Source organism: Girardinichthys multiradiatus, chromosome 9 (assembly GCF_021462225.1).
Source record: "Girardinichthys multiradiatus isolate DD_20200921_A chromosome 9, DD_fGirMul_XY1, whole genome shotgun sequence".
In the NCBI taxonomy this organism is placed as follows: Eukaryota; Metazoa; Chordata; class Actinopteri; order Cyprinodontiformes; family Goodeidae; genus Girardinichthys; species Girardinichthys multiradiatus.
The window spans coordinates 26250107-26277222 of NC_061802.1; the positions used below are offsets into that span (position 1 = coordinate 26250107).

The window sequence follows — 27116 nt, forward strand, 5'->3', positions numbered from 1 at the left end:
AAACATCTGATCCGGCAGCCAGCGGGTAGAAGAGCGAGAATTCAGAATCCATAAACTGTTAGAAGTCTTCCAGAGATCTCTTAGGAACTAGGCTTTGGTATCCTGAGACAGATAAGACCATTAGTCAAGGGAATAAACAGTCTTCACAGAAGATCAAAAACTTCACAAAATCATGAAATTGGCCAGGATGAATACCACGAGGAGGCAAAACACTCAGGCGTCGAAGTACTGGCACGCCTCCTTCTTATAGTCCTCCAGCTGATGACACTCATGTGATACACCTGACCACCCAGAACTCAGCTCCTAACGCCCCTACTGGTGGAAAAGGGTTAGTAGCAGGCAAAAATAACCAGGATCTGACACCACCTCCCCCTCAACGACCGCCTCCGGGCGGTCTAGACGAACTGGTCTGGGACGACCAGAAGTCCTGAATCAGTCTAGAGTCCAGGATGAAAGACCGGGGAACCCAGAGGCGATCCTCGGGACCGTAACCCTCCCAATCCACTAAGAACTGCCACCCCGTTCCTCGTCGACGGGAGGCCACGATCCGGCGGACCGAGTAGGCCAGGTGGGTGGAGGGGGCACGGCCGGAGGACAGAGCGTGCTGGACTGGACAGGCTTAATCTGAGATACATGAAACACAGGATGGACCCGGAAACTAGGGGGCAAACGTAGACGTACCGATGAAGGGTTAACCACAGAATCTATAACATATGGACCGATGAACCTGGGAGATAGCTTCCGGGACAGAGACTTGAGCGGAACAGTCCGTGTAGACAGCCACACCTGCTGACCCGTTCGGGGATCCGTCGCCTGTCGGCGTAGCGTTTGTTGGCTGCAGCGGACCGCTGAAGGGCCTTGGTGGTAGACGTCCAGATCCGTCTGCATCACCGGACGTGCTGTCATACGGAGGTAACAGCGATCTCCTTCTCATCAGCAGGAAACAGGGGTGGTTGATACCCCAGCAAAACGTCAAACGGGGATAAACCGGTGGCAGTGGAGACATGTGAATTGTGTGAGTACTCAATCCAGGGCAGGTAGTCGCTCCAATCAGTAGGGCTGGAGGATGCTACGCAGCGTAGCGCTGCTTCCATCTCCTGATTAAGTCTCTCCACTTGGCCATTGGTCTGCGTGTGATGACCGGAAGTTAGAGAGACGGTGGCCCCCAGCGCTGCACAAAACTCCTTCCACACCTGGGTGGTGAACTGGGGCCCACGGTCCGACAGCACGTCCTGGGGTATTCCATGCAAACGGAATACGTGCTTGACCATAAGCTTGGCAGTCTGGAAAGCGGAAGGCAGTCTCCTGAGAGGTACAAGATGGCAGGCTACTATCATGACAATAGTCATGATAGTAGTCATACCGTGAGAGTTTGGAAGGCCAGTGACAAAATCCACGGCGATGTGGGACCAAGGTCGAGGAGGAACGTCCAACGGTTGCAGGAGGCCAGGGGGTGGCCGATTAGATGTCTTGTTACGAGCACAGGTTCTACAGGCTGAGACATAATCCCTAATGTCTCGGTGTAAAGTGGGCCACCAAAAGCGTCTAGACAGGGCAGCGATGGTCCGATTAACTCCTGGGTGGACGGCGAACCTTGAAGCGTGGAACCAGGTAATGAGCCGGGACCGAACAGCGCTGGGAACATACATCCGGTTAGGTGGTCCAGTTCCCGGCACCGGGTCAGCAAAGAGGGCCTGCCGCACGCTGTCCTCAATCTCCCAGGTAATGGCTCCAATAGTGCAGCTAGGAGGCAGGATAGGCGCAGCTAGCTTCTCAGTTTTATTAGTGGAGAACTGTCATGACAGGGCATCTGGCTTGGTGTTTCTGGTACCGGGTCTGTAAGAGATCAACAAATTAAAGCGAGAAAAGAATAATGACCAACGTGATTGTCTAGGGTTTAACCGTTTTGCTGATTGGATGTAAGACAAATTTCTATGGTCGGTCCAGACCAGCCCAGGATGTTCAGCGCCCTCCAACCAGTGCCGCCACTCCTCCAGAGCGAGCTTAATAGCTAGGAGCTCTCGGTCACCCACATCATAGTTCCTTTCTGCCTTCTGCCGCAGATAAGCGGTGAGAGAAAAAGGCACACGGATGAAGCCTTGAGTCAAGGTCCTGGCGTTGGGAGAGCACCGCTCCCACCCCGGTGTCCGAAGGATCCACCTCCAGAATGAACTGTTTTGCTGAATCAGGGTGAACGAGCACTGGAGCATGGGTGAACTTGTCTTTTAAGGTGCTGAATGCGTTGTCTGCCTCCGGAGTCCTAACGAACGGCACCTTAGAGGAAGTCAGGGCTGTGAGGGGGCTCGCCGTCTGGTTATTGTTCATAATAAATTTTCTATAAAAATTGGGCAAAGCCCAGAAACCATTGTAATTCCTTCCGAGTGATAGGGATAGGCTAGTCCTCCACCGCCTTGATCTTGCTGGGGTCAGCGTGAACCTGCCCACCCTCGAGGACGAAACTCAGAAAACTGATGGATGACTGGTGGAATTCGCACTTCTCGGCCTTCACAAACAGCTGATTTTCCAGGAGGCGCTGAAGGACTAGACGAACATGCCGGCGATGCTCTGTAGGAGTCTTTGAATAAACCAAAATGTCATCAAGATAAACAAAAACGAATAGATTCCGGAAGTCCCTTAATACATTGTTTACAAGAGCCTGGAACACGGCGGGTGCATTACATAGTCCAAACGGCATCACCAGGTACTCATAGTGTCCGAGTGGAGTCTTAAAAGCCGTCTTCCACTCATCTCCCTGGCGGATTCGGACCAAGTGGTATGCGTTCCTAAGATCGAGTTTAGTAAAGATTGTGGCACCATAAACTGGTTCGAAGGCCGATCAAAGAAGGGGTAAAGGGTACTTGTTCTTTATCGTGATCGCGTCTATAATCTATACACGGGCGGAGAGACCCATCTTTCTTGCCGACAAAGAAAAACCCAGCTCCCAATGGGGATGAAGACGGTCGGATTATTCCTGAGGCTAATGGTTCGTTTATATAATTCTCCATTACCAACCTCTCCGGTCCAGAGATTTTATATAACCGGCTGGATGGTAATGGAGCTCCTGCCAGAAGGTTGATAGCGCAGTCATAAGGATGGTGCGCCGGGAGGGACAGAGCCCGAGACTTGCTAAACACTGATTTTAGATCATGATACTCACTTGGTACTCGAGTAAGATCGGGAGGTTCGACCTCCCTCTCCTTCTCAGGAGTACTAGGGGGAACAGCTGAGTGGAGACAGGATGACAAGCATGATTCTACCCGTAACTCCGCCCAGTTCAGATGCGGGTTGTGAAGCTGCAGCCAAGGAAATCCAAGCACAAGAGAGCTCTGTACACAAACAGAGTAATAAGCTCCCTATGGTTACCAGATAAGACTAATTCCAGGGGTAGAGTTCTATGGGTAATACTGTGGAGCGTCCGGCCATCTAAGGCCAAGACTTGATGTGGCACGGTTAATGGTTCAATCTTAATCTGGTGGAGTTTTACCAGATCCTGATCGATTAGGCTCAGTTCACAACCCGAATCTAGTAGGGCGGAGAGAGTGAGGCTCTGTTGATTCGATACTAATGTGGCAGGTAATGTGAAACGTGAGGGCATGCTAAAGGGCCTTTGGTCCACCGGTCGTCCTGCTAGAACCGGCGGACCCAACCTTTTGGCCGAATAGGACAAGCCAAAACCAAATGCTCGGGGGATCCGCAGTAAAAACACTGCCCGGCCTCCCGCCGGCGACTCCGCTCATCATCAGACAACCGCGCCCGACCGAGCTGCGTGGGCTCGGACTCTACCTGGCCTGGAGTTTGTACCAGTCGGGTCGGTGTCCGGTGAGTGGTGGAAGACTGTGCTCTAGCCAAAAACCGCTCCGCGCAGGACCTCCTCCTTTCCCTTATACGGTTATCCAAACGGAGGGCTAAATCAATATATTCATCTAGGTCCTCTGGTTCCTCCAATAGAACTAGTTCATCCTTTAAATTTTCATCCAGAGCCTGAAAAAACATTGATCTCAATGCACCGGAATTCCAGCCAGATGCGACCGCCAAAGTTCGAAAATCTATGAAATAATCAGTAAGTGGTCGGTTGCGCTGCTTAAGCGTGCATAACCTATGAGCCACCTCAGTCTGACCCATCTCTAAATCGAATATGGATCTGAAGTCTTTTAAGAATTCATCATAAGTGCAGCCAAAATGAGTATAATTAGTGAATCTTGCCTCCGCCCATCGGAGTGCCCTACCAGATAGTAAACCCAGAATATAAGATAGCTTTGCATCATCATGGGGAAATGACTGAGGGGAACGGTTAAATACTAGAGAGCACTGCAACAAAAACCCACGACAACCTCCCACCTCACCGGAAAACTTCTCCGGGCAGGGGAAGTGACGTCTCGGCCATGCGGAAGTCGCTGCGCTACTGGAGGCTCCGCTGCGGCCCCCGGTGGTGCTGTGGCTCTAACACTCAGGATGTGCTGCATGAGTGTCGTCATCTCCCCCAGCTGTTGACTAACCTGTCGCTGCTGTTCTAGGATCGAACGGAGGGTTGAGTCATGGGCCTGGATTGTTTGGCCGTGTTCCGAAACGGTTCTCCGTAGTTTTTCTGCTGGGTCCGGCTGGCTTGAGTGTTCTGTCATAGTGTTAATGGCCGACTTCACCCACATGCAGAAAACACAACTAAACAGAGAAGCGTTTAGTAAGATGTTTTATTTGCAGAACCAGGTACTGGAAACCGAGGATGCTGAGCGACTGCAAGAGAAAAGCGAACGCAGGTAAGACACCACCAAAGAAACCTTAACAATGTGCTCTATGTGAGAGCTTACGTCCGGTTGAGTTAGGTCCGCCAGGGAGAGAGGTTATGATCCTGGAGGGGCTGTGAGCAACACTGCAACGTTGGAGCAAGGTAGTCCTGAGAGGTTCGGAGGAGGGTGGACAGGGTTCGCCTGGAGCTATGAAGCAAACGTCTGATCCGGCAGCCAGCGGGTAGAAGAGCAAGAATCCAGAATCCATAAACTGTTAGAAGTCTTCCAGAGATCTCTTAGGAACTAGGCTTTGGTATCCTGAGACAGATAAGACCATTAGTCAAGGGAATAAACAGAGTCTTCACAGAAGATCAAAAACTTCACAAAATCATGAAATTGGCCAGGATGAATACCACGAGGAGGCAAAACACTCTGGCGTCGAAGTACTGGCTCGCCTCCTTCTTATAGTCCTCCAGCTGATGACACTCATGCGATACACCTGACCACCCAGAACTCAGCTCCTAACGCCCCTACTGGTGGAAAAGGGTTAGTAGCAGGCAAAAATAACCAGGATCTGACAATATCTTCACATTCTCAGACTGAAGAGGCCCGTATGGAGTCATATATTAACCGTTTTATCTTTTATGGAAGTACAACTATAAGTGGAACTAATGAAATGATGTATGATGATTTCCTACAGTACAAAATGTAATGAGTGATCTTTGACTATCAAGTTAAAACATATAAATAGTAATATGATTGAATTATGATTGTGAACTGATGATTAAAAAGCATTAAGGTTTAGAAACTCTTAATCAACTATATATGACAGAGATGAAATGTTAATCAATTGTGGTGTATGAATTAAATGAATGAAGTGATGGTTTTTAACTTTAACTAAAGTAAAAGCAAGAAGATGAGAGTGGAAAGTGTAATACTGTGTAGAGATTAAGGTTGAGCTGATAAGGGAGAGAGCTGTATGCTAACAAGAGTGACGAGAGTCAGCTGCATGCTGACAGCAAGTATCTTGAAGGCCAACAAACAACACAAAAAAGTCACTGTGACAGCAAGAATAAGTACAGGGCAAGAACAAGGTATTGAGCAATAATGCACTGGGTATTAAAGGAGAAGCTTGACAACAAGGGCTGGCCATTGAGGCTATCATCACTATAAAAGCGGTGCCAAAAAAAGGAACTTCTGTTGTTTCCACGCAGATGACCAGCAAGCAAGATCGGAAAGAAATAGAGGCTACAGATGAATCAGAGGACACATCCCTGCTGATAACCTGCATTAAAAACAGGATCAACCAGTGCGCCATAAGAAGAACTGTGGCTTGAAATTGAGAATCTGATTTCATCTATTGCATTTTTACCCATACAACTGAAGTGAACTTGTTCGGTGAACAACTGATTGCTCCGAGTTTCAGGCTTCTGTAAGTCCTGAACCAACCTCAGTTATACCTCCAGGGTTTCCTTTAACTCTTCAGCCTCTGGACGTTACTGACTATTGAGACATGTTGCAACAAAGTTTCTGACTTTACTTAAACTGTCATGATTTGAGAGTGTTTTGGAGTTTTTGTTTGGGTTTTAGTTATTCTTATTTCCAGTTTACGTTTTGGATCTTGTTTGTGTTTTATCATTTTCTTGGCTGTGCTTTAGTTTCTTATTATTTTTTTCTAGTTCATGTTCTGTACATCATGTCATCCCGATTAGTTTATATTATTGGATTTCTGTTTTGCCTAGTCACGTTTTGTTTTCCCTGCATCTGTCAACCTGCAATCAGCTTCATTTGGTCCACCTGCATCATGCAGTCTTCTCGTTTCACCTGTACCATGCTCCATATATACTCCATCATTCTGTTTACTCATCGTGGAAACATTACCACTTCTCTCCTGTCACCTGTTCCTGTTTTACCTGTTTGTTTGTTTGTTCCTGCCTCCTCATGAAAGTGAGTTTTGTTTTCTGGCTTAAAATAAAGACTTTTTACTTACCGTTACACTGCCTGTCCGTCTGCATTCTGGGGTCCACTCCAATCAGCCATCGTGACGTAAACAGATCTTTCAGTAAATTTGCTTAGTAAGACCTTTCAGGTTTAGGGAAGTCCAGCCCCGCTGGATGGAGTGCTGGACTGAGCAATCCTCTGAGAAAAGGGAAGTAGGAGGCAGGGGTTAGCTCATCGGACAACAAAAAACTGTAAAACAGGTTAAAAACTTGCACAGGGGGAACGGTATCTGATGGAGTTTATAGGACCGTCAGATATCGTTTCCCCTGTTTTATGCAGGGGGAATCTGACGGGGTTTATAGTACATTTATAGGACCATATAGGATCACAACAGTATAGATATCTGTAGTCTCTCTCTCTCTATATATATATATATATACACGTCTGTGTGTGTATATAAATATGTGTCGTTATATCTATCTATCTATCTATCTATCTGTAAAATGATGATATATTAGTTTATCTAATAACAACACACTAGCTAAACAAATGTATATCGACTTCTTCGAAACACGACATTTGAGCTTTCAGGGTTACCGTAGGTCCCCTGTGGTGCGAGCACAGCGCGACGGTTCCGAGCCTGCAACAAGCACGCGCCTTTTTTGCCGCGTGAGCGGCAAGGAGACGCTGGGGAAACCGTATCTGATGGGGAAACGCGAATCGACGTAACACCTAACACCTGGACTGGGTTGCGGGGGCAGCAGACTCAGTAGAGACACCCAGACCTCCCTCTCCTCAGACAGCTCCTCCGTGGTGAGCCCAAGGCGTTCCCAGGCCTGCCAAAAGACATAGTCTTTGTTATATTTGACAAGAACCAGTCGTCTTCTGATACTCAGGTCCATTTATTAAGGCAGCTCTGCCATAGCATATCAAACAAATCCCTTTACAGGTGTCCCCTATCACACACTTACTCTATTGTCTATACATCACGTTTATGCATTCACACAAACTCAGGCTTGCCACCTAGTGGACACCAGCATCATGCACATAATCATGACATCCCCCTTTTTTTTTAAAGTAAGACTGATGTGTAAAGACTCCTGTCACAAGACATCCTGCACATGTAGCAGAAAGAGCAAAACACAACATAGCTACAATAAAGCTACCTTAATCTTTTCACATACATACAATCAATGCGAAAATTACAAAATTGAAACATCTTAATACATTTTTTTTCGAGCACTCATAAGTGTAGTCTATCAGGTTTCTTCACGACTCTAGTAGATTAGTAGATCTTCTTAGCACAGTTGTCTCTACTAATGTCCTTGTCACAGTGTGTTTCAGTTGCAGAAGTCGTCTGAGAGTCCTCAGCACCTTCACTTGACTCATCAGTTTGTAATGGAATTTTCAACAAACTGCGGCGGTTATGTCTCAGAACTTGTCCATCTTCAGTTTTCAACTCAAATAAACATGGAGCTACTTCCTGCAGAATAGTTGCTTTGGTATTCCATCCCTCCTCATTCTAATTCCTGACTGTGTCTTTGTATGACAGTGTGGGTAGAATCTTAGCTGATCTGTCATAATATGCTTATGCTTCACATTCTGCTTTCGTAACTTGTACTCTAGCTTTGATGGTCTATTCTCTCCTAGTTTGTTACTCCAATAATTTGGGAAAGTTGTACGAATCTTTTGATTCATTAAAAGGTCAGCAGGTGAAAATCCACATTGTAATGGGGATGATCTGTAGCTTAGTAAAGCCAAGTATGGGTCAGAATTACTATCTGCAGTTTTCTTCAGAAGTTGCTTTAGAATCTGAACTCCTTTCTCTGCTTTACCATTTGATTGTGCATAATGTGGACTTGATTTTACATGTAAAAAATCATATTGTTCTGAAAACGTCTGCCATTCTCTGCTAGTAAAACATGGTCCATTATCACTAACAACAGTATGTGGAATACCATGTCTAGCAAAGATTGATTTCACATGTGTTATGACACAACTAGATGACATATTAACAGAGCCATCTCAGGATAGTTTGAGTAGTAATTAATGATCACTAAATAGTCTTTATCTTTGAAATGAAATAAATCCATTCCCACTTTTAGCCATTGTGATGTAGGAATATCAGCCATTATCATAGGCTCCCTGCTCTGTTGGCATCTATATTTTTGACATGTTTCACATTTGCTTATTAATGTCTCAATATCTTTGTTAAGTCCTGGCCAAAAGACTGATTCTCTAGCTCTTCTTTTACATTTTTCAATACCTAGATGACCCTCATGAGTATGCTGCAGAATGTCCTGTCTTAACACCTGTGGAATCACAATTCTGTTGTTTTTCAGTAACAGTCCATCCACAACACTTAGGTCTGTTCTGACATTGAAAAACTGTGAACATGAACCTATTGGCCATTCTTCATCCATGTTCTGTATGACAAGCTGTAATTCGGTATCCTTTGCTGTTGCCTCAACTATCTGTCTCAACTTTTCATCTGACACTGGCAACACAGTAGACGCCATGTTTGCATGGCACTGAACATCTTCATCAGTTGAACTCACTCCATTGTCTGTAGGTGCTCTCAACAGAGCATCAGCAAGAATCAGATGTTTTCCTGGAGCATAAATCAGTGTGAAGTCATACCTCTGCATCTTCATCATCGATCTCTGAATCCTCGGTGATATTTCATTCAGATTATTTTTAATGATGGTAACCAATGGTCGATGATCTGTTTCCACAACAAATGATGAAAGTCCATACACATAACTATGAAATCATTCCAGTCTGTAAGTCAGTCCAAAGCATTCTTTTTCTATCTGGGCATATCTGCATTGAGCTTTTGTCATGGCTCAGGATGCATAAGCCACTGGTTTCCATTGGTCATCCTCAGCCTGAAGAAGAACTGCTCCTAATCCATCTTTCGAAGCATCTGTGGACAGTTTTATTTTCTTCGTAGGATCATAGAAGTTAAGCACTGGCTGAGTGGTCAAAAACATTTTTAGTTCCTTCCACTCTTGTTCATGCACTTCTGTCCACTGGAACTGGCTGTCATTGTATACGAGTCTGTGAATGTTTGTGATCTTTGCACTCAGATTGGGAATAAATTTGCCAATGTAATTGATCATTCCCATAATGCGCAAAACACCTGTCTTGTCCACAGGAGGTAGCATTTTCAAGATTGCATTTATTTTATCCTCAGCTGGTCTAACACCTTGAGCAGACAGCTTATCTCCAAGAAACAAGATCTCTTTAACTCCAAACGCACATTTACTCCTTTTAAGTTTCAATCCATTCTTCTGAATGCACTCCATGACCCTTTTCAGTCTGTCATTGTGTTCTTGAGCTGTTGATCCCAGGATGATGATGTCATCAATGTAGACTCGCACTCCTTCCAAACCCTAAATAATCTGTTCCATCACTCTATGAAATATTTCAGGAGCCGATTTTATTCCAAAGGGAAGTCTGAGAAAGAGGTATCTTCCAAATGGTGTGTTGAAGGTACAATATTTAGTACTGTTTTCATCAAGTTTTACTTGCCAAAATCCTTGTAAAATAACTTGGTAAAATAACTTGCTCTAGCTATTTCACTGATTATTTCTTCACGAGTAGGTATCTGATAATGTTCTCACATGATGATCTCATTTAGGTCTTTCGGATCCATGCATATCCTTAACTCTCCATTCTTCTTCTTTGTCACCACTATGGAATTAACCCAATCTGTGGGCACTTCCACCTTCCAAATAACTCCCAACATTGTCATTCTATCCAACTCTTTTTTTCAACCCCTCTCGCAGTGGTGCTGGAATATGACTTGCAGCATGCACAACTGGCTGAGTATGTACAGGGTAAGACACCTAATCCTTTGAAGACATCTTCAGAATTTTGAAGCACTGCATCCACTGAGTCATTAAGTTCATTCAGTTCAGTGTTGATATGATACACTCTTTTCACTAGTCCAAGTTCCTCACAAGATTTATCACCTAAAAGTGACGCACGATCCTCATTCACTACTGAGAAGAGCACAAGATGTTTTGTTCCTTTGACTGTCACACTCAGCTGGCATGTGCCAATGCACTCAATAGGTTGACCATTATAGTCTGTCAGGCCAGACTTTGGTTCTTTTATGTAAGGTTTTTCCTGCATTTCTTTTATATCTGACATGCTTATGAGATTTGCTTTAGCCCCTGTGTCCAATCTGATGCTAACTGTAGTTTCGCTTATCAGTAAAGGAATGATCCCTTTATCTGCTCATATACTGTACTTTCGACTAATTTAACTCATCTTCACAGTTCACAATGCCGATAAAGAATGTATCACTTACGTCAGTTTCATCCACTAAGTTTACATAATTCCTCTTCTTTTCTTTACCCTTAAAGCATTGTTTCGCAAAGTGACTCTTTCCACGGCACTTTAGACACTGCTCACCATAGACAGGAAATTGTTGCAGTTTATGTCGTGAACCACACTGATTGCAGTTGATGACACCGTCCTCCTGCAACTGCTGTGTCTGTGCAGCCTGTGCATGCAGCTTTCTCTTGCAGGACACCACTCCTACTTTTCACTGTCTTCTGGATCATCGAACACGAATGTGTTATAGACCTCCAAAGCCTGTGGTCCCGCTATGGTCAGCAACATGGCTACCTTCCTGGCATCCGGCTTCGTCTCTAGACCCATTGCTGTGAGATATAGTTGGAAGCGTTGTTTGAAGGCATGCCAATTTTCATCCATGTTTCCTACCAGCTTCAAGCTCTCAGGCAGTTTCAAATCCATAATGAGCTTCTAAGCCCCACTCCTGACACCATGTTATGTTTGACAAGAACCAGTCATTTTCTGATACTTAGGTCCATTTATTAAGGTAGCTCTGCCATAGCATTTAACAAATCCCTTTACAGGTGTCCCCTATCACACACTTACTCTATTAGATCACGTTTATGCATTGACACAAACTCAGGCTTGCCACCTAGTGGACACCAGCATCATGCATATAATCATGATTGTCCCTCCAGCATGTCTTGGGCCGTCCCCTGGGCCTTCTCCCGGTGGGACGTGCTTGGAGCACCTCCCAAGGGAGGCGTCAAGGAGGCATCCGCTTTAGATGCCCAAGCCACCTCAACTGGCTGCTCTCAATGTGGAGCCCCTCTCTGAGCCCCTCCGGGATGGACGAGCTCCTCACCCTATCTCTAAGGGAGTGCCGGGCCACACTACAGAGTAAGCTAATTTCAGGTGCTTGTATCCAGCATCTCGTTCTTTCAGTCATGACCCAAAGTTCACAGCCATAGGTGAGGGTAGGAACATAGACCAACCGGTAAATTGACCACAACGGACCGGCACAGCATCCCCATTATTGCGGCAGCCACACAGATCCATCTGTCAATCTCCCACTCCATTCTCCTGTGGTGGATTTTTCTTATCAAAGTGAGAGAAGTCAACTCAATTAAAAGAGAAAAACCGGACTTTATCTTATAAAGTTTTATTCAAAGGCGTTGCAGCGTTTGGATGTCTCTGTCACTGAGCAGGTCAGTTAAGCAGAGCACAGTTTACAGACAGTATTTAAACAGTATGTGGGTGTTACCTCAACTTAAAAGAGTTTGGAGACATGGTCCTCTAGACCCCACCTCGGGTCAGAGGTAACAAAGTTATTTATGAGGGCACCCATCTACCATCCCTTGAGGCATACACTTCAGGGAGTGTTAACCATAAACCTCCTGATAATGAATTTACAGACCAATTCCTCTAGGGTAACAAAACACTGAGGTCAGAGAGGAGAGAGGTAAACTAAAGGTCATAGCACTTTAGAACACTAATAAAATAATTTTTCATTACACTCCCCTCACTCGTGAACATGACCCCAAGATACTTGTACTCCTTCACTTGAGGCAAGAACTCCCCTCCAACCTGAAGAGGACAAGCCACCCTTTTCCAGTCGAGAACCATTGCCTCGGACTTGGAGGAGCTGATCTTCATCCCAGCCGCTTCACACTTGGCTGCGAACCGCCCCAGTACATGCTGTAGGTCTTGGCTATAGGGGGCCAGCAAGACCACGCCATCTGCAAAAAGAAGAGACGAATTCCACTCGTCCACAAACCAGATCCCCACCGGCCCTTGGCTGCGCCTAGAAATCCTGTCCATGAAAGTCATGAACAGGACCGGTAACAAAGGGCAGCCCTGCCGGAGTCCAATATGCATCGGGAATAGGTCCGACTTAGTGCTGGCAATGCAGACCAAACTCCTGCTCTGCTTGTACACAGACCAAATGGCCCCTAATAAAGGGTCCCAGACTCCGTACTCCTGGAGAACCCCCCACAGGGCATCACCCTCTAGAGGGTGTAGAGCTGGTCCAGTGTTCCACGGCTGGGACAAAAACCACACTACTCCTCCTGAAGCCGAGGTTCGACCATCAGCCAGACTTCCCTCCCCAATACCCTGGCATAGGCCATACCAAGGAAGCCTGAGAAGTGTGATCCCTCTATAGTTGGAACACATCCTTCGATCACCCCTTTTATGAAGGGGGACCACTGCCCTGGTTGGCCAATCCAGAGGCACAGTCCCCAACCACCACGCAATGTTGAAGAGGCGTGTCAACCATGACAGCCCCACAACATCCACACACTTGAGGTACTCAGGGTGGATCTCATCGACCTCCGAAACCCTGCCACCGTGGAGCTTTTTAACCACCTCGGTGACTTCAGCCTGGGTGATGAAAGAGTCCAACCCCGAATCCCCAGCCTCTCCTTTCACCAGGGAATACATGATGGCAAGATGGGTTAGGAGATTCTCGAAGTACACCTTCCACCACCCGATAATGTCCCCAGTCGAGGTCAGCAGCTCCCCACACCCACTGTAAACAGTGTTGGCAAAGAACAGGTTCCCCCTCCTGAGGCGCCGGACGGTTAACCAGAATTGCTTCGAGGCCAACAGGTAGTCCTTCTCCATTGCCTCATCAAACTACTCCCAGGCCCGAGGTTTACCTCTGCCACAGCCTGGGCCGCGGCATGCTTGGCCTCCCCATACCCGTCAGCCGCCTCAGGAGTCCCACAAGCCAACCACAGCCGATAGGAGTCCTTCTTCAGCTGGACAACATCCCTTACTGCCAGTGTCCACCACCATGTTCGGGGATTGCCGCCGCGACAGGCACCGCAGACCTTACAGCCACAGCTACAGGCGGCAGCATCGACATTAGACACGGAGAACATAGCCCACTTGGACTCTATGTCTCCAACCTCCCCCGGAATCTGGTCAAAGCTCTCCTGGAGGTGGGAGTTGAATACTATATGCTTGGGCCTGCCAAGTCTGTCCAGATTTCCCCTCTTCCAGTGGATCCAACTCACCACCAGGTAGTGATCAGCGGACAGCTCTGCCCCTCTCTTCATCCGAGTGTCCTAAACATGCGGCCGGAGTTCTGGAGACACGACGACAGTCGATCATGGACATTTCTGCCTAGGGTGTCCTGGTGCCAAGGACACTGATGAACACCCTTATGCTTGAACATGGTGTCCATTATGGACAATCCATGAAACATCACTCGGATTCAGATCGGAGAGGCCATTCCTCCCAATCGCGCCTCTCCAGGTTTCAATGTCGGTCCCACGTGGGCATTGAAGTCCCCCAGCAGAATAATGAAACCCCTGGGAGGGGCACTATACATCACCCCTGACAGGGACGCCAAGAAGGCCGGGTACTCTGCATTACTGCTTGGCCTGTAGGCCGAAACGACAGTCAGAGACCTGAATTGACAGAGAGACCTCAGAATTGTTGTCTGACAGCCAAGAAGAAGAGCCAAGAAGAAGACTAACAGATTTACTTTCACTTTACGGCTCGCTATAATGCTCCGCTTGATATTTATAAAAAACTTTGTATGAAACCGTATTGGGATTATTTCAATAGCAATGGACACAGAGACAGAAAAAAAAAGGAAAAAAACGAGGCAATAAAAGAGAGAGAGGTGGGGCAAAAAGGGAGAGAAGGACAAAACAATAGAGGAGAGAAAGAAGGGTGAAGAAAATACAAGATAACACCCTAGAAGACTGCTTCTACACCGGCAGAAACATATATAATAACATCATCGTTACCAAAAAGTGCATGGTACTAATGAATGCAAGATGTATTTGGTGGTAACTGCGGCTTAATATATAACATCTGTGTATCTGTTAACACCTGAAGCTAAACACCTGTGGGTGTAAGTGTGAGCACTCTTGTCTATATAAGGTTTCTCCATAAAAATATACAATAGCGAGTATGAGGAGCCTTAGACCTGCCCCCCTGGACCTGAGACAGACACAGGGGAGATCTGAGCCACAGACATCCAAAGGCCCTCCAGACCAGGGGAACCCCGGGAAGACCACCGCTGGGACTACCGCAACCCCCCCAGAGAAGAGCAGAGAAGAGCTCCAGGGGAACCACCCAGCAGCCGCAGTGCAGAAACTCCAGGGAGCTGCAACGACATGCCCTCAGGCCCCACCAGCAGCCGTCTACGACAGAGCAGATCCGGCCATGGACCCAGAGACACAAGATCCCGGGGCACATCGCCCCCCAAGCAGAGGCCTGACAAAGCCAGGGTGCCAGGCCCCGGCAAGCAGCCACCAGGAGTGAGCCGGCAAACACCAAAGCACCCAGCCCCGGACACCGAGAACCACCAATACACCAGCGGGCAGAGACACCAGTCACTGTCCGGCACCAGCCTAGACCCCGACCCCCCGCTCTGATCACGGCCCCCAACGAACCCATCCAGAGAGGGGGCCACGTACAAAAGAGGGCTCTACCTGGTCCAAACGAGCCCGCCAACCAGAGCCGTCCCAGGATGAAACAGTCCCAACCCCCCAATGAATTCCGTTTTCAACCCCATGAACCCCCCACCTCCATGAACCCCAACATAAATATCCCCACAGAGCCACCCCCAACCAGGACCCAGATATCGAACACATGCTCCGGAAAGCCCCACGCCATGCTCCACACACAACCCCACTCCAAGCAACCCCGCCGCATCCTGCCCTTCACCACACATCACGCAACACCACCCCAGAATCCGCTCACAAGCAAAACAGAGCAGATACTACCGACCACATTGGTCAGAACGGACCCCCTGACCCCGCACCAAGACAGGACAAACTCACCCAACAAGAGGTCCCTGGCCGGCTGCACGCACCCGGGGATGGCGGCCACCGCCACACCACTGCAATAACAGCCTAGGGAGAAACACCAACCAGCTCAGCTCTACCATCACAAATGTCGGTGACCCCACATCCAAAAAGAGGACACAAACCCCCAACTATATAAAATCCTGATATTATTTGAAGCTTTTATATGGAATTTGACAACCAGTGTGAAATATGTATACTCTATTTCTTATGTGAGGCTTTTTTTTTTTATCTTGATGTTTTCTCCCTTTGTTTGTGTTTTTTTACTTTATTAATTTTAGGTCAGTACTGATTAAGTGAGAGTTAACAGATTGAATAAGGCTACTTGAGGGCTCCAAAAAGAAACATGTAGCAACTTATGAGTCTAGTAGGGCATTAAAAGGGTCTAAATAGAATTTCAAATTATCCATTCTACTGTACAAAAATGGTTATTGAAAACAGCTGCCAACATGCCCATGTCTGGTCATTCAAGAAACTTCACCCTGAATGTAGACGGCAAGATGCTAAAAGAAGTTTAGAAAACCATAAAATGTCATCACAGGATCTTTAGCAGATTCTAGCTAGGGTTTATGTAAAAGTGCATGTTTTCACTCTCAGAAAAAGACTGCACAAGCTTAACTCTCATGAGAGGTATGCAATGTGGAAGCCTGTTCTCTATGTGAAAAATCAAGTCTCGAATTTGCCAGAGAGAACTCACAAAGACCAGGACTTCTGGAGTAATGTTCTATTGACAGCTGAGTCTAACATTTAATTATATGGACACCAAAACAGGGGATATGTTCAGTATAATCCAAATACAGCATCCCATGAAAAGAACCTTATATACACTGTGAAGCATAATGCTGGAAGTGGATGCTTTGGGGATGCATTGTTCCCACAGGACCTTCCCAGCCAACCATCATACAATCCACCATGAATTCTACTGTATATCAGATGGAGCTCAAATAAAGTGTGAGACCATCTGTACAAAAATAAAGCTGTGGTTAAACTGGACTGCAACATGACAATGACCTAAAACATACATGTAAATCCACCATGGCAGGTTGAGAATTAAGAAATGGAAAATCCTGGCTCGTGTCAAATCCCTGATCTTGGTCTCATTGGGATTACTTATCATAGGCTATACATGCAAGAAACTCCTCAAACATGTCACATGGAGGAGTGGGACAAGCTTTCCTTGGACTGATGTCAGGGACTAGTGAATGGCTACAAGAAGTTATTTTAACCACAAATGATAAAACTAACTATTAAGAGGGAAGGATGTTTGAACTTTTTTCTCAGTTGGAAAACCCTTTTTTTATGCATTCTGTTGTGTTTTTAACTGTAATTTCCTTTCTCAGAGATAAATAAGACTAGACATCAACATGTAAGCATTTCTCAAAAAAATAAGGGTATTAAATTAGTTTTTAAGTGGCTTTCTATAGTTAGACAATAGAGACAAAACCTTAACATATATATTTTAATATCATATAATTATATTATATATCATAATATCTCTAAATATTTCAGCCAGTTCAGTTCAAATTTAAATTGTACTCTTTTTTTTTAAACAGAATTACAAGTCTTCTGTATATTTTTATCCAATGCTGGCTCAAGTTTATACTCCGACACAAGACTCAGATCTTTTACAGAATTCCAATAAGCCAGGCACAGATGCTTTTGCTTCATTTTGATTTTCACGTCTGTGTAATAACAATAATCACTGGGGTTTGGATCCAATCTGTGCTTCAGCGTGTTCACAGATGCACAGGGCATCACACTCTTGTCTCTGCATCTATTTTTACACGCATGTTTGAGGAGTCGAGGCAGAGTGCCAGCGTCATTGTGACTCAGAAGGCTCACGAGACGCCTCTCTCCTGAAGCTGGTAGACAAATCACGACCAATATTGCCCATCAGCTGACACCCAGAACAGAACAACAAGAAGGCTGATGAGACACTTGTAACTGATGGAAAAGTTAACAAATCTTTTTCAATGATTAGTCATAATGCAAAAATTAAGGAAGAGAAATGGGCCTATCAGTTACACTTCTATCTAAGTGTAACTGTCTATCTATGTTCTTTTTTAAAAAGAACACTACAAATGTAGGTCTACTACATGTTTGTATCATGTAATAATGGTCAATAGCATACATCATAAATGTGGTAACTTTACACGTTAAAGCCAATAACATCATAACTTTCCAATAGTTTAGTTTTTGAGAGAATAATGTAATAACATTTTGCCAAGAATATAAGGTCAATACATTATAGACGTAGCATTAAAACATTTTGAAAATATAATTACTGTAATAATGAATAAATTGGACTGCTTTTCTTGAAAAAAAAAGATTTCTGGGGAGTCCTGTGAATTTTGCTAATCATAAATAAGCATAATGCACGGCGTAGTACTCATTTTCATTAATCAAGGTTACATACTAAGGAGCACTCTCTCCTTAATTATAGTTATGAGGGTATTTGAGAATTAACTGTTGTATACAATCTAGGATTTCTTTGCTTAGATTTTTACATTTCTATTTTCATGCCTTGACGAGTATTTAAGTAATTACTAAAGTGCATCTGGTAGTTAGCTCACTTAGTGAAATGTGCTGGAATTCGGAAAGAGAGCAGTGGTCATGTGGCCTATATGTGCAACGCTGTTATATTTTCAAAGGATTTGTTTTAATGCTACTCAAGAAACCTGATAACTTCTTGCACTACTGGCAAAATGTTAATGCATTATGACTTGAGAAGCTCTTTCCTGACTGGGATCCGCTAGATTTTAATGGAAGTATCACAGCCAGAGACAGGGAACCCAATATATATATGTGTATAACTGCAGCTCCACAGGTGTGTGGCATGACGGTGATTACGCAGCAGCAGACAGGTGAAGCAGATGAGTTGATTGCATGAGTGAGAGCAGAGCAGGCAGACGAGCCAAAATCATAACAGAAAGATAAACCTGAACGTCATCCGCATAGAAATGGAATGCTATATTGTATTTCTAGGTAATGGACTCCAGAGGTAGATGGTACAAACAGAGTAAAATGGGATCTAATATGGAGCCTTGAGGAATTTAGAGGAGATACAGAGGATAAAAACTGTCCCAGAGAAACATTTTATTGGATAAATAAAATAAACCTCTATTGTCTTCCTCTTTTGTAAAAAAACAAACACAAAAGACAGTATATATATATATATATATATATATATATATATATATACATACATATGTATATATATACAGTACAGACCAAAAGTTTGGACACACCTTCTCATTCAAAGAATTTTCTTTATTTTCATGACTATGAATATTGTAGCTTCACACTGAAGGCATCACAACTATGAATTAACACATGTGGAATTATATACTGAACAAAAAAATGTGAAACAACAGAAAATATGTCTTATATTCTAGGTTCTTTAAAGTAGCCACATTTTCCTTTGATTACTGCTACGTACACTCTTGGCATTCTGTTGATGAGCTTCAAGAGGTAGTCACCTGAAATGGTTTTCACTTCACAGGTGTGCCCTGTCAGGTTTAATAAGTGGGATTTCAAGCCTTATAAATGGGGTTGGGACCATCAGTTGTGTTGTGCAGGAGGTGGATACAGTACACAGCTGATAGTCCTACTGAATAGACTGTTAGAATTTGTATTATGGAAAGAAAAAAGCAGCTAAGTAAAGAAAAACGAGTGGCCATTATTACTTTAAGAAAAGATGGTCAGTCAGTCCGAACAATTGGGAAAACTTTGAAAGTGTCCCCAAGTGCAGTGGCAAAAACCATCAAGCGCTACAAAGAAACTAGCTCACATGGACCGCCCCAGGAAAGGAAGACTAAGAGTCACCTCTGCTGCGGATGATAAGTTCATCCGAGTCACCAGCCTCAGAAATTGCAGGTTAACTGCAGCTCAGATTAGAGAACAGGTCAATGCCACACAGAGTTCTAGCAGCAGACACATCTCTAGAACAACTGTTAAGAGGAGACTACCACAGCATCTTGCAGCGGCATTCTATTCAATCCGGTTTGCATTTAGTTGGACCATCATTTATTTTTCAACAGGACAATGACCCCAAACACACCTCCAGGCTGTGTAAGGGCTATTTGACCAAGAAGGAGAGTGATGGGGTGCTGCGCCAGATGACCTGGCCTCCACAGTCACCGGACCTGAACCCAATCGAGATGGTTTGGGGTGAGCTGGACCGCAGAGTAAAGGCAAAAGGGCCAACAAGTGCTAAGCACCTCTGGGAACTCCTTCAAGACTGTTGGAAAACCATTTCAGGTGACTACCTCTTGAAGCTCATCAACAGAATACCAAGAGTGTGCGGAGCAGTAATCAAAGCAAAAGGTGATTACTTTGAAGAACCTAGAATATAAGACATATTTTCAGTATTTCACACTTTTGTGTTCAGTATATAATTTACACATGTGTTAATTCATAGTTTTGATGCCTTCAGTGTGAAGCTACAATATTCATAGTCATGAAAATAAAGACAACTCTTTGAATGAGAAGGTGTGTCCAAACCTTTGGTATTGTTTATTTGTTAAATGTGAATACTCTTTTATTAATTAGGTAAAAGAGTATTAGGGACAATGTAATTTAAGCCTGTAGTATGTCAATGTAGTTATTAAATGTCAGTTGTGCTTAACACAAGTTGGCAAAATTGTGCAAACTGATAAAAATATGTTTAGAAATGTATTTTGGCATCCAAAGCTCTTTAAGGGCTAAGCCTTTATGTGAAGAAATTGTTGATTTTGGTAGTCTCCGCTATCTTCAGTGATATAGTATTATAATGCCACATGATATAATGCTATGGCATGAAGATGGTCAAAAACAAAAACACTGCACACTCTTACCTGTGGGTGCACTTGTATACATCTAGCTGAGAATAATCTTGTTATCTAAGGTACAAACATTAGCAACAAAAAGCAGTGGTGTAGTGCAGGTCAGATCCAAGCTGTGCCTTGATAGCAGCTTTCCTGCCCAGATTGAGTATTCAAGCCCAGCACATTAAATGTGTACTTCCTTGTTCAGCTCAGTCAGCTGGCTTCCTCCTCCAAAATTGGTTAGGAATCATCTCCTATATGACTGTGTATTATCTTTAATACATAGATAATTAAATTGTTTTCTTTATCTCCATCACAAGCTAAAACAACTCTGCATCATTTAAATGGATTTAGCCGAAGATAACGGGTTATAACTGAAATCTCTTATTTGTTCTATTTTGGACAAAGTCAGAAGCCCCTGGATTGTGTTGGTGGTGGTTTTGTAATTTATTTTTCACCAATACTTAGCAAGTTCTGATTTTTAGCCTGGTGCATGGTGTCAAAGCGTAGCTTCTTTGTGTCAGCACATAAGATACCTCCACACACATGCTTCAGCTGCCCTGTAACAGTTTTGTAACACTGACTTTCAGTTGCTGGAAGAGGATCCTGTTGCTTGGATACCTTCCTCCCCTGTCTTTCCATCTTCATTTCCTCACTTTCCTTTCCCCTTCCTTCATCTTTCTCTTACTCCTGCTCTGTGGTTTGTTGTGTTGGAGTGAATAGCTAATTCAAATAGCTTCTTAAAATGAGCTTGTGTAGCAGAAAGATCAAAGATACCTTCCACATGAGAATTTATACAATAGCAGGTCATTGGGGCTATTTTCACACTTATTTTCTTGTTAATGTTGTTTACTGTGGTTTTGTTCTCCCAACAGCCAATCTGAGGTGCAGCCCTGGTTTATCTCAGAGCCCCTACAGGCTTGTAGGAGTATTGTGTTTGCTCTGTTTATTTAACTTCTCATCACTCATTTGTTCTTGAGTGACCCCGCTGGATAAAACTGCCAACACAATATCGATCTGTCACTCGCCTCCTCCTCACCATGCTGTTTCACAAGCATCTTTCTCTCTATATAACATCATCTTCTCTTTCAGTGATCAGCGTACTTCTCCTGCTTATCACTTCCTCTCTCTAATCTCTGCTTCCTTCTGTCTTTGGCTCTCCATCTCCTCTGTGCAGGTTTAAACTGCCTTCTGCACATAACCAGGTGAGAGGGAAGTGCCCACACTAAGCATTAGACAAAGAGGAGCTAGATTTCAATCAATAACCAGTACAGCATAATGTGTCAGTAAGAGTGACCCTGTTTATACGATTATATTTCAGGGCCACTCTCTCATCCCGCTTTAATAAGTTCTCTTTTTTTCTCTATTTCCATACCTGTTGTGTTACAGCTGATCCCAGATGCGATACAAGCTGTTTCTTGTTGCCTCTCAGTCCCAAGACTTATAATTCACCAGGTTGATTATTTTTGATAACTTAAAACCATCTGTATACCAACACGAGGTAGGCTTAAATATTTCAAAAAGCCACTCATCATGCCCCAAGCTAAAGAAAATTGATACCAGATGGGAAACAAAGGAACTCACATCAATCATTGTGGTGAGGGTTACAAGCCATTTTAAGGCTTTCAGATGCCAGGAATCCACAATGAGAGCCATTATCCAAAAATTGAAAAAACATGGAACCCTGTCTAAACACTTGAATTGCTCACTTCTTCTTGGGGGCGATCTCAACTTTGGTCAAAATGAAGAATTAGACAGGCTGAGCACAATAGGGATTCGGTGCAGTTGGCAATCAATAAATATAGTAAAACGTAAATGAGTGATTACGGACTTTGCGATGCATGGCGATCTCTTCACCCTAATCACAGGGAATATACTTTAATCTCACTTGTCCATCACTCTTACTCTCGTCTGGATTATTTGTTAGTCAGCAGCTCGTTGTTGACTTACATTTCAGACACTAAAATACACCCTATAGCTGTCAGCGATCATGCTCCCGTCTCCTTAACTCTAGTAAATAAGAAAGAAAACCGACAAAGCAAAAACTGGAGGTTTAATACATAATTGCTTAAGGATGAAGAATTTATCAAATATTTTAAAGAAGAGTGGACTTCATATTTGGAGTTTAATGACCTCCCAGGGACATCAACATCTGTTCTCTGGGAGGCAGGGAAAGCAGCGATGAGAGGTAAAATAATCTCATTCTCATCACATAAGAAGAAAAAAGAAAACAGACATATTCAGGAATTAGAAGAAACAATTAAACTGTTTGAAGCTTCCTGGGAAGAGGAAATGCTTAGCAAACTACGTAAAGCCAAACTAGAATTAAACGAAATTATTGACAAAAAAAGCCAATTCTTAGTGCAAAGACTTCGAATAGAAAACTTTGAAAATGGCAATAAATCAGGTAGCTTTTTAGCTAACCTAAAAATAAATAAAGAAAAAACAACTATATTTGCTGTTTAAGACTCTACAGGAATACAGTTTATAATCCTGAAAGAATAAACAGCACTTTCAGAGATTTCTACTAAACTTTATATTCACCACAGATAGACCATTTAGATAACGACATTGATCACTTTCTGGATAAAGTAACACTTCCTAAATTAGCAGGCCCAGATGGATTCCCAACAGAGTTCTACAAAGAATTCTGGAATATTTTGGCTCCAACATTCCAAAGAATGTTGCAGGAAACCGAAGAAAATCGCATACTTCTGCCAAATATAAATTCGGCCCTAGCCTGTCCTGAGCCTTTTGCCCACTGAATGTGCCTATGCCTCCGTCCTTTGTTGGAACTCGGCGAACGGGGGTGCATATTTGGGTCAGCTGGGGAGCTGGCTCCCTGGGAGAGCATTTTGCCCCCCAGTCCTTCCCTTCCCTTCCCATCCCCATACACATCCCTCTGCCCACTCCATTACACTACCACTCATGTAGGACCTTGGGGTGCAGGTGTGTCATTGGAGTGTCGCAAGGGTTTTCCATCTCTGCGGTCCCATGGCAGCAACACCACATTTGAGCGGGCGGAGGTAGGCTTGGGGTCTTTTCACACCCCCGTTTGCTGTTTGCTGTCTGGGGTCGGAGGCCGGGAGAGGGAGCAGGATCTGGGCTGGGTTTGGGGTTCGGGTCTTGGGGGTTGTCTGGTGCTGGGGCTGGCTTTTTGGCTCTGTTGGGATCCATGGATCTTGGTCCCTGGCTTCGGTGCCCAATCTGTTGGTTGGGGGGGCACCGGGCTCCGGTGAGGGGGTCTTGGCCGGGCAGTGTGCAGTGTTGATTCAGATGTGGCTTCGCTTTGGTGGAAGGGCTGGCCAGCCTGCTTGGTGCGGCTGGGTGTGTGGTGCAGGAAGGTGGTGTGGTTGGCGGGGTGACCGGTCCTTGGCGTGCTGTGGTGGCCTTCCTCCAATGCTTCCTTCTGTGGGTCTTGCCCCTGGCCGGGGGCCAAGCTATGGTTGGTGGTCGGGTGGGTGGGGCGGTGGCCTGCACTGGGGCGGCTGGTGGAGATGTGTTTGGCTTCGAGTGGTTGGCCTGCCCAGCCCGGTTACCCAGCTGGTGCATGTTTCCCTCTCACGAACTGATGGGCTGGGGCTGCTGCCGCTGGCCAAATGATTGGGCAGCCTTGGCGGTGTGCTGCTCTGCTGGCTGTTATTTCCGGGCCGGGGTCGCTCAGGTTTAGGCACGAGCCCGGGCTAGCCCGGACCAGGTTCAGGTGCTGTGGCAGTCTGCCTGTCTCCACCCCTGCCACCCCCAGAGGGAAGGGGACCACCTCCTGGGTCCGTGGGCTGATTGTCCTTATGGGGTATCGGCACCTAGAGTTGGGAGTATAGAGTATGTATGGGGAGTGTGAGTGACGTACAACGTCCATTGTTGTTTGTCTTTATGTTGGGTGCATGGGTGTGAATGTTTAATGTGCACGCATGAGGGTGGGAATGTATGATTGTGACTGTGGTGCCTGTTTTTTGTGTCAGGTTGGGTCTTGGGCTGCTCCCTCTCCTGGATCAGTTTAGGCCCCCCATCAAATGTGGGGCCTATTTCCTCCAAGCCACACTACCTGCCGGTGGTTCATGTCTCTGCCCGCCGGTGTAGTTGTAGTTCTCTGTGTCCGGGGCTAGATGCTTTGGTGTGTGCTGGCTCACTCTCGGTGGCTGCTTGCCGGGGCCTGGAGCCCTGGGCCTCTGTTTGGAGAGTGATATGTCGTGGGGTCTCGGGTCTCTCGGCCCATGGCTTGATCTGCTCGGGCATAGACGGCTCCCGGCGGGGCCTGTGGGCTCATCGCTGCAGCTCCCTGGGGCTTCTGCACTGTGGCTGCTGGGTGGTTCCACTGGGACTTTCCCCTGCTCTTCTCTGGGAAGGTTGCGGTAGTCCCGGATGTGGTTCTCCAGGGGTTCTGAGCTCTGGGGAGCCTTTGGATGTCTGTAGCTCAGTTGTCCTCTGTATCTGTCCCAGGTCCAGTTGGGCAGGTCTGTGGTTCCTCACACTCACCATTGCATATTTTTTTGGAGAAACCTTGTATATACAAGCACGCTCACACTCAGACCCACAGGTGTTTAGATTCAGGTGTTAACAGATACACAAATGTTCTATATTGAGCCTCATTTACAACTAAGTAAGTACATCTTGCATTGATAAGTACCGTGCACTTTTTGGTAAAAAAGCTGGTAATATGAACATTTCTGCAGGTGTAGAAGCAAGCAGGGTGTTATCTTGTATTCTCTTCATCCTTCTTTCTTTCCTCCATTCTTTTCTCCTTCTCTCCCCTTTTCCTTTTTGCCCCACCTTTCTCTCTTTCGTGCCTCTTATTATTTTCCTTTTCATTTCTGTGTCCATAACAATTGAAATAATTCAAAAGCAGTTTCTTATAAAGATTCTTTTTATAAATATCAGGCAGAGCTTTAAAGCATTAGCTGTAATGCTCCACTTGTGAAAGTAAATCTGTTGGGGTTTTTCTTGGCACTCAGACAATAATTCTGAACGCTACTCCGCCGGACAGGACACTGTAAAAAAAAAGAAGAAAAAACATGGTATAGTGGTGATCATTTTTAACCGTGGCCAGCTCACCAAACCTAATATAAGAGCTCATCAACAACTCATCCAGAAGGTCACTAAATAGCCCAGAACGTCTAACACTGTAGGCCTCACTTGTTATGGTAAGTGTTTATGATTCTGCCACAACAAAGAATTTTGGTTATCAGCATGAGTCTGTAGAACTTGATTGCATGCTGAGTAGGTAATTCAGCCTTTTGATTTAGATGTGTTGTACCAGGAATGTATCTAGAAGTAGCAGGACACCACCCCTCGAGGGCTAGAGTTTGAGACCCCTGCTCTATTAAATGAAACGTTTTGCTACTTAAAAAATTTTTTTTTATTGTTTTTGTCAGTCTTTATATTACCTTGCTTAAACAGAATTTGGTCATCATCCAACACTGAGCTCCTTAACTTTAATCTTTCACTCCATTTGAGTACATGATCCTTGCTACCATCATTGCTAACTGTATAGTCTTGGCTCTGGAGCAGCACCTTCCTGGCGAGGACAAAACCCCCATGTCCAAGAGACTGGTGAGACACTCAGACATGGAAACTAAAACACAGACAGAAGCCTTAAGTATTCTGCTGTCCTGTACGCTAACAATTTACCTGACGTTTTATTGTTTTACACCAACAGGAGAAGACAGAGCCTTACTTCATAGGGATGTTCTGTTTAGAGGCCGGGATAAAGGTCATCGCTCTGGGTTTTGTATTTCATAAAGGTTCCTACCTCAGGAATGGCTGGAACGTCATGGATTTTATTGTGGTCCTCAGTGGGTGAGTCCATCAATAGTTTTGTGCATGTGTGTGGTTGATGATATGATAATCTGTGAAATGGGATTAGCATTTTGAATCCAAAATAATGCTTATTCTGAGAGATGCTATGAAAGAACAGTAAAACCCAATATCTGTCTCTTTTTAAATGCCAATTGTCATTGTGATAAGCAACAACTTATTTAACTGTTATGTTCATTTAGTGTCCCAGTACTCAGGAAGCAGAATTTATTTAACTTTATTCTGTAGATAAACTATATTGAAGGATTGTTTAGTTTAAGATTAGCGCCATGAGGAATGCTGTGACTGCTATAGTTTTACACATGGTAAAAAATCAAAGAGGATGATTGTGTCATTTGAAAGTGCACATTCACAAAAACATAATTTCAATGTGGCAGCACCAGAAAGGGGAGCAATGTTAACTTCTCAGAATGGCAGGTAAGATTATCAAAGACAAACAACATAACAAGGATTATTCCTTTCTGTGTAACTGAGTCTAGGCTCTGTTCAAAACGTATTGTCGTGTTTCACTAACCAACCAAATTTTCCATGTGCACTGGTGTATATGCAGTAAAAACATGTATCTCAGGGCACTTCGTGGTGTAGTGCTAGAGTGGGTGCGTATACAAAAGTTTTAGTCCTCAATGCAGCTGTCCTGGGTTTGATTTCTGAATTTGAGACCATGGCGGCATTCTTTCCCCCTTCCCTCCCTGCCCAGTTCC

At 44.7% G+C, this 27116-nt stretch overlaps 1 protein-coding gene across 1 annotated transcript in view; it reads left to right on the top strand.

The window, feature by feature from the left end:
- LOC124873256 (voltage-dependent R-type calcium channel subunit alpha-1E) overlaps window positions 1-27116 on the top strand; it is a 187815-nt gene that overhangs the window by 67588 nt on the left and 93111 nt on the right. Inside the window, exons 4-5 of the mRNA XM_047373777.1 lie at window positions 26046-26151; window positions 26258-26397. Coding sequence (XP_047229733.1) covers window positions 26046-26151; window positions 26258-26397 — 246 coding nt within the window. The remainder of the gene's footprint in view (window positions 1-26045; window positions 26152-26257; window positions 26398-27116) is intronic.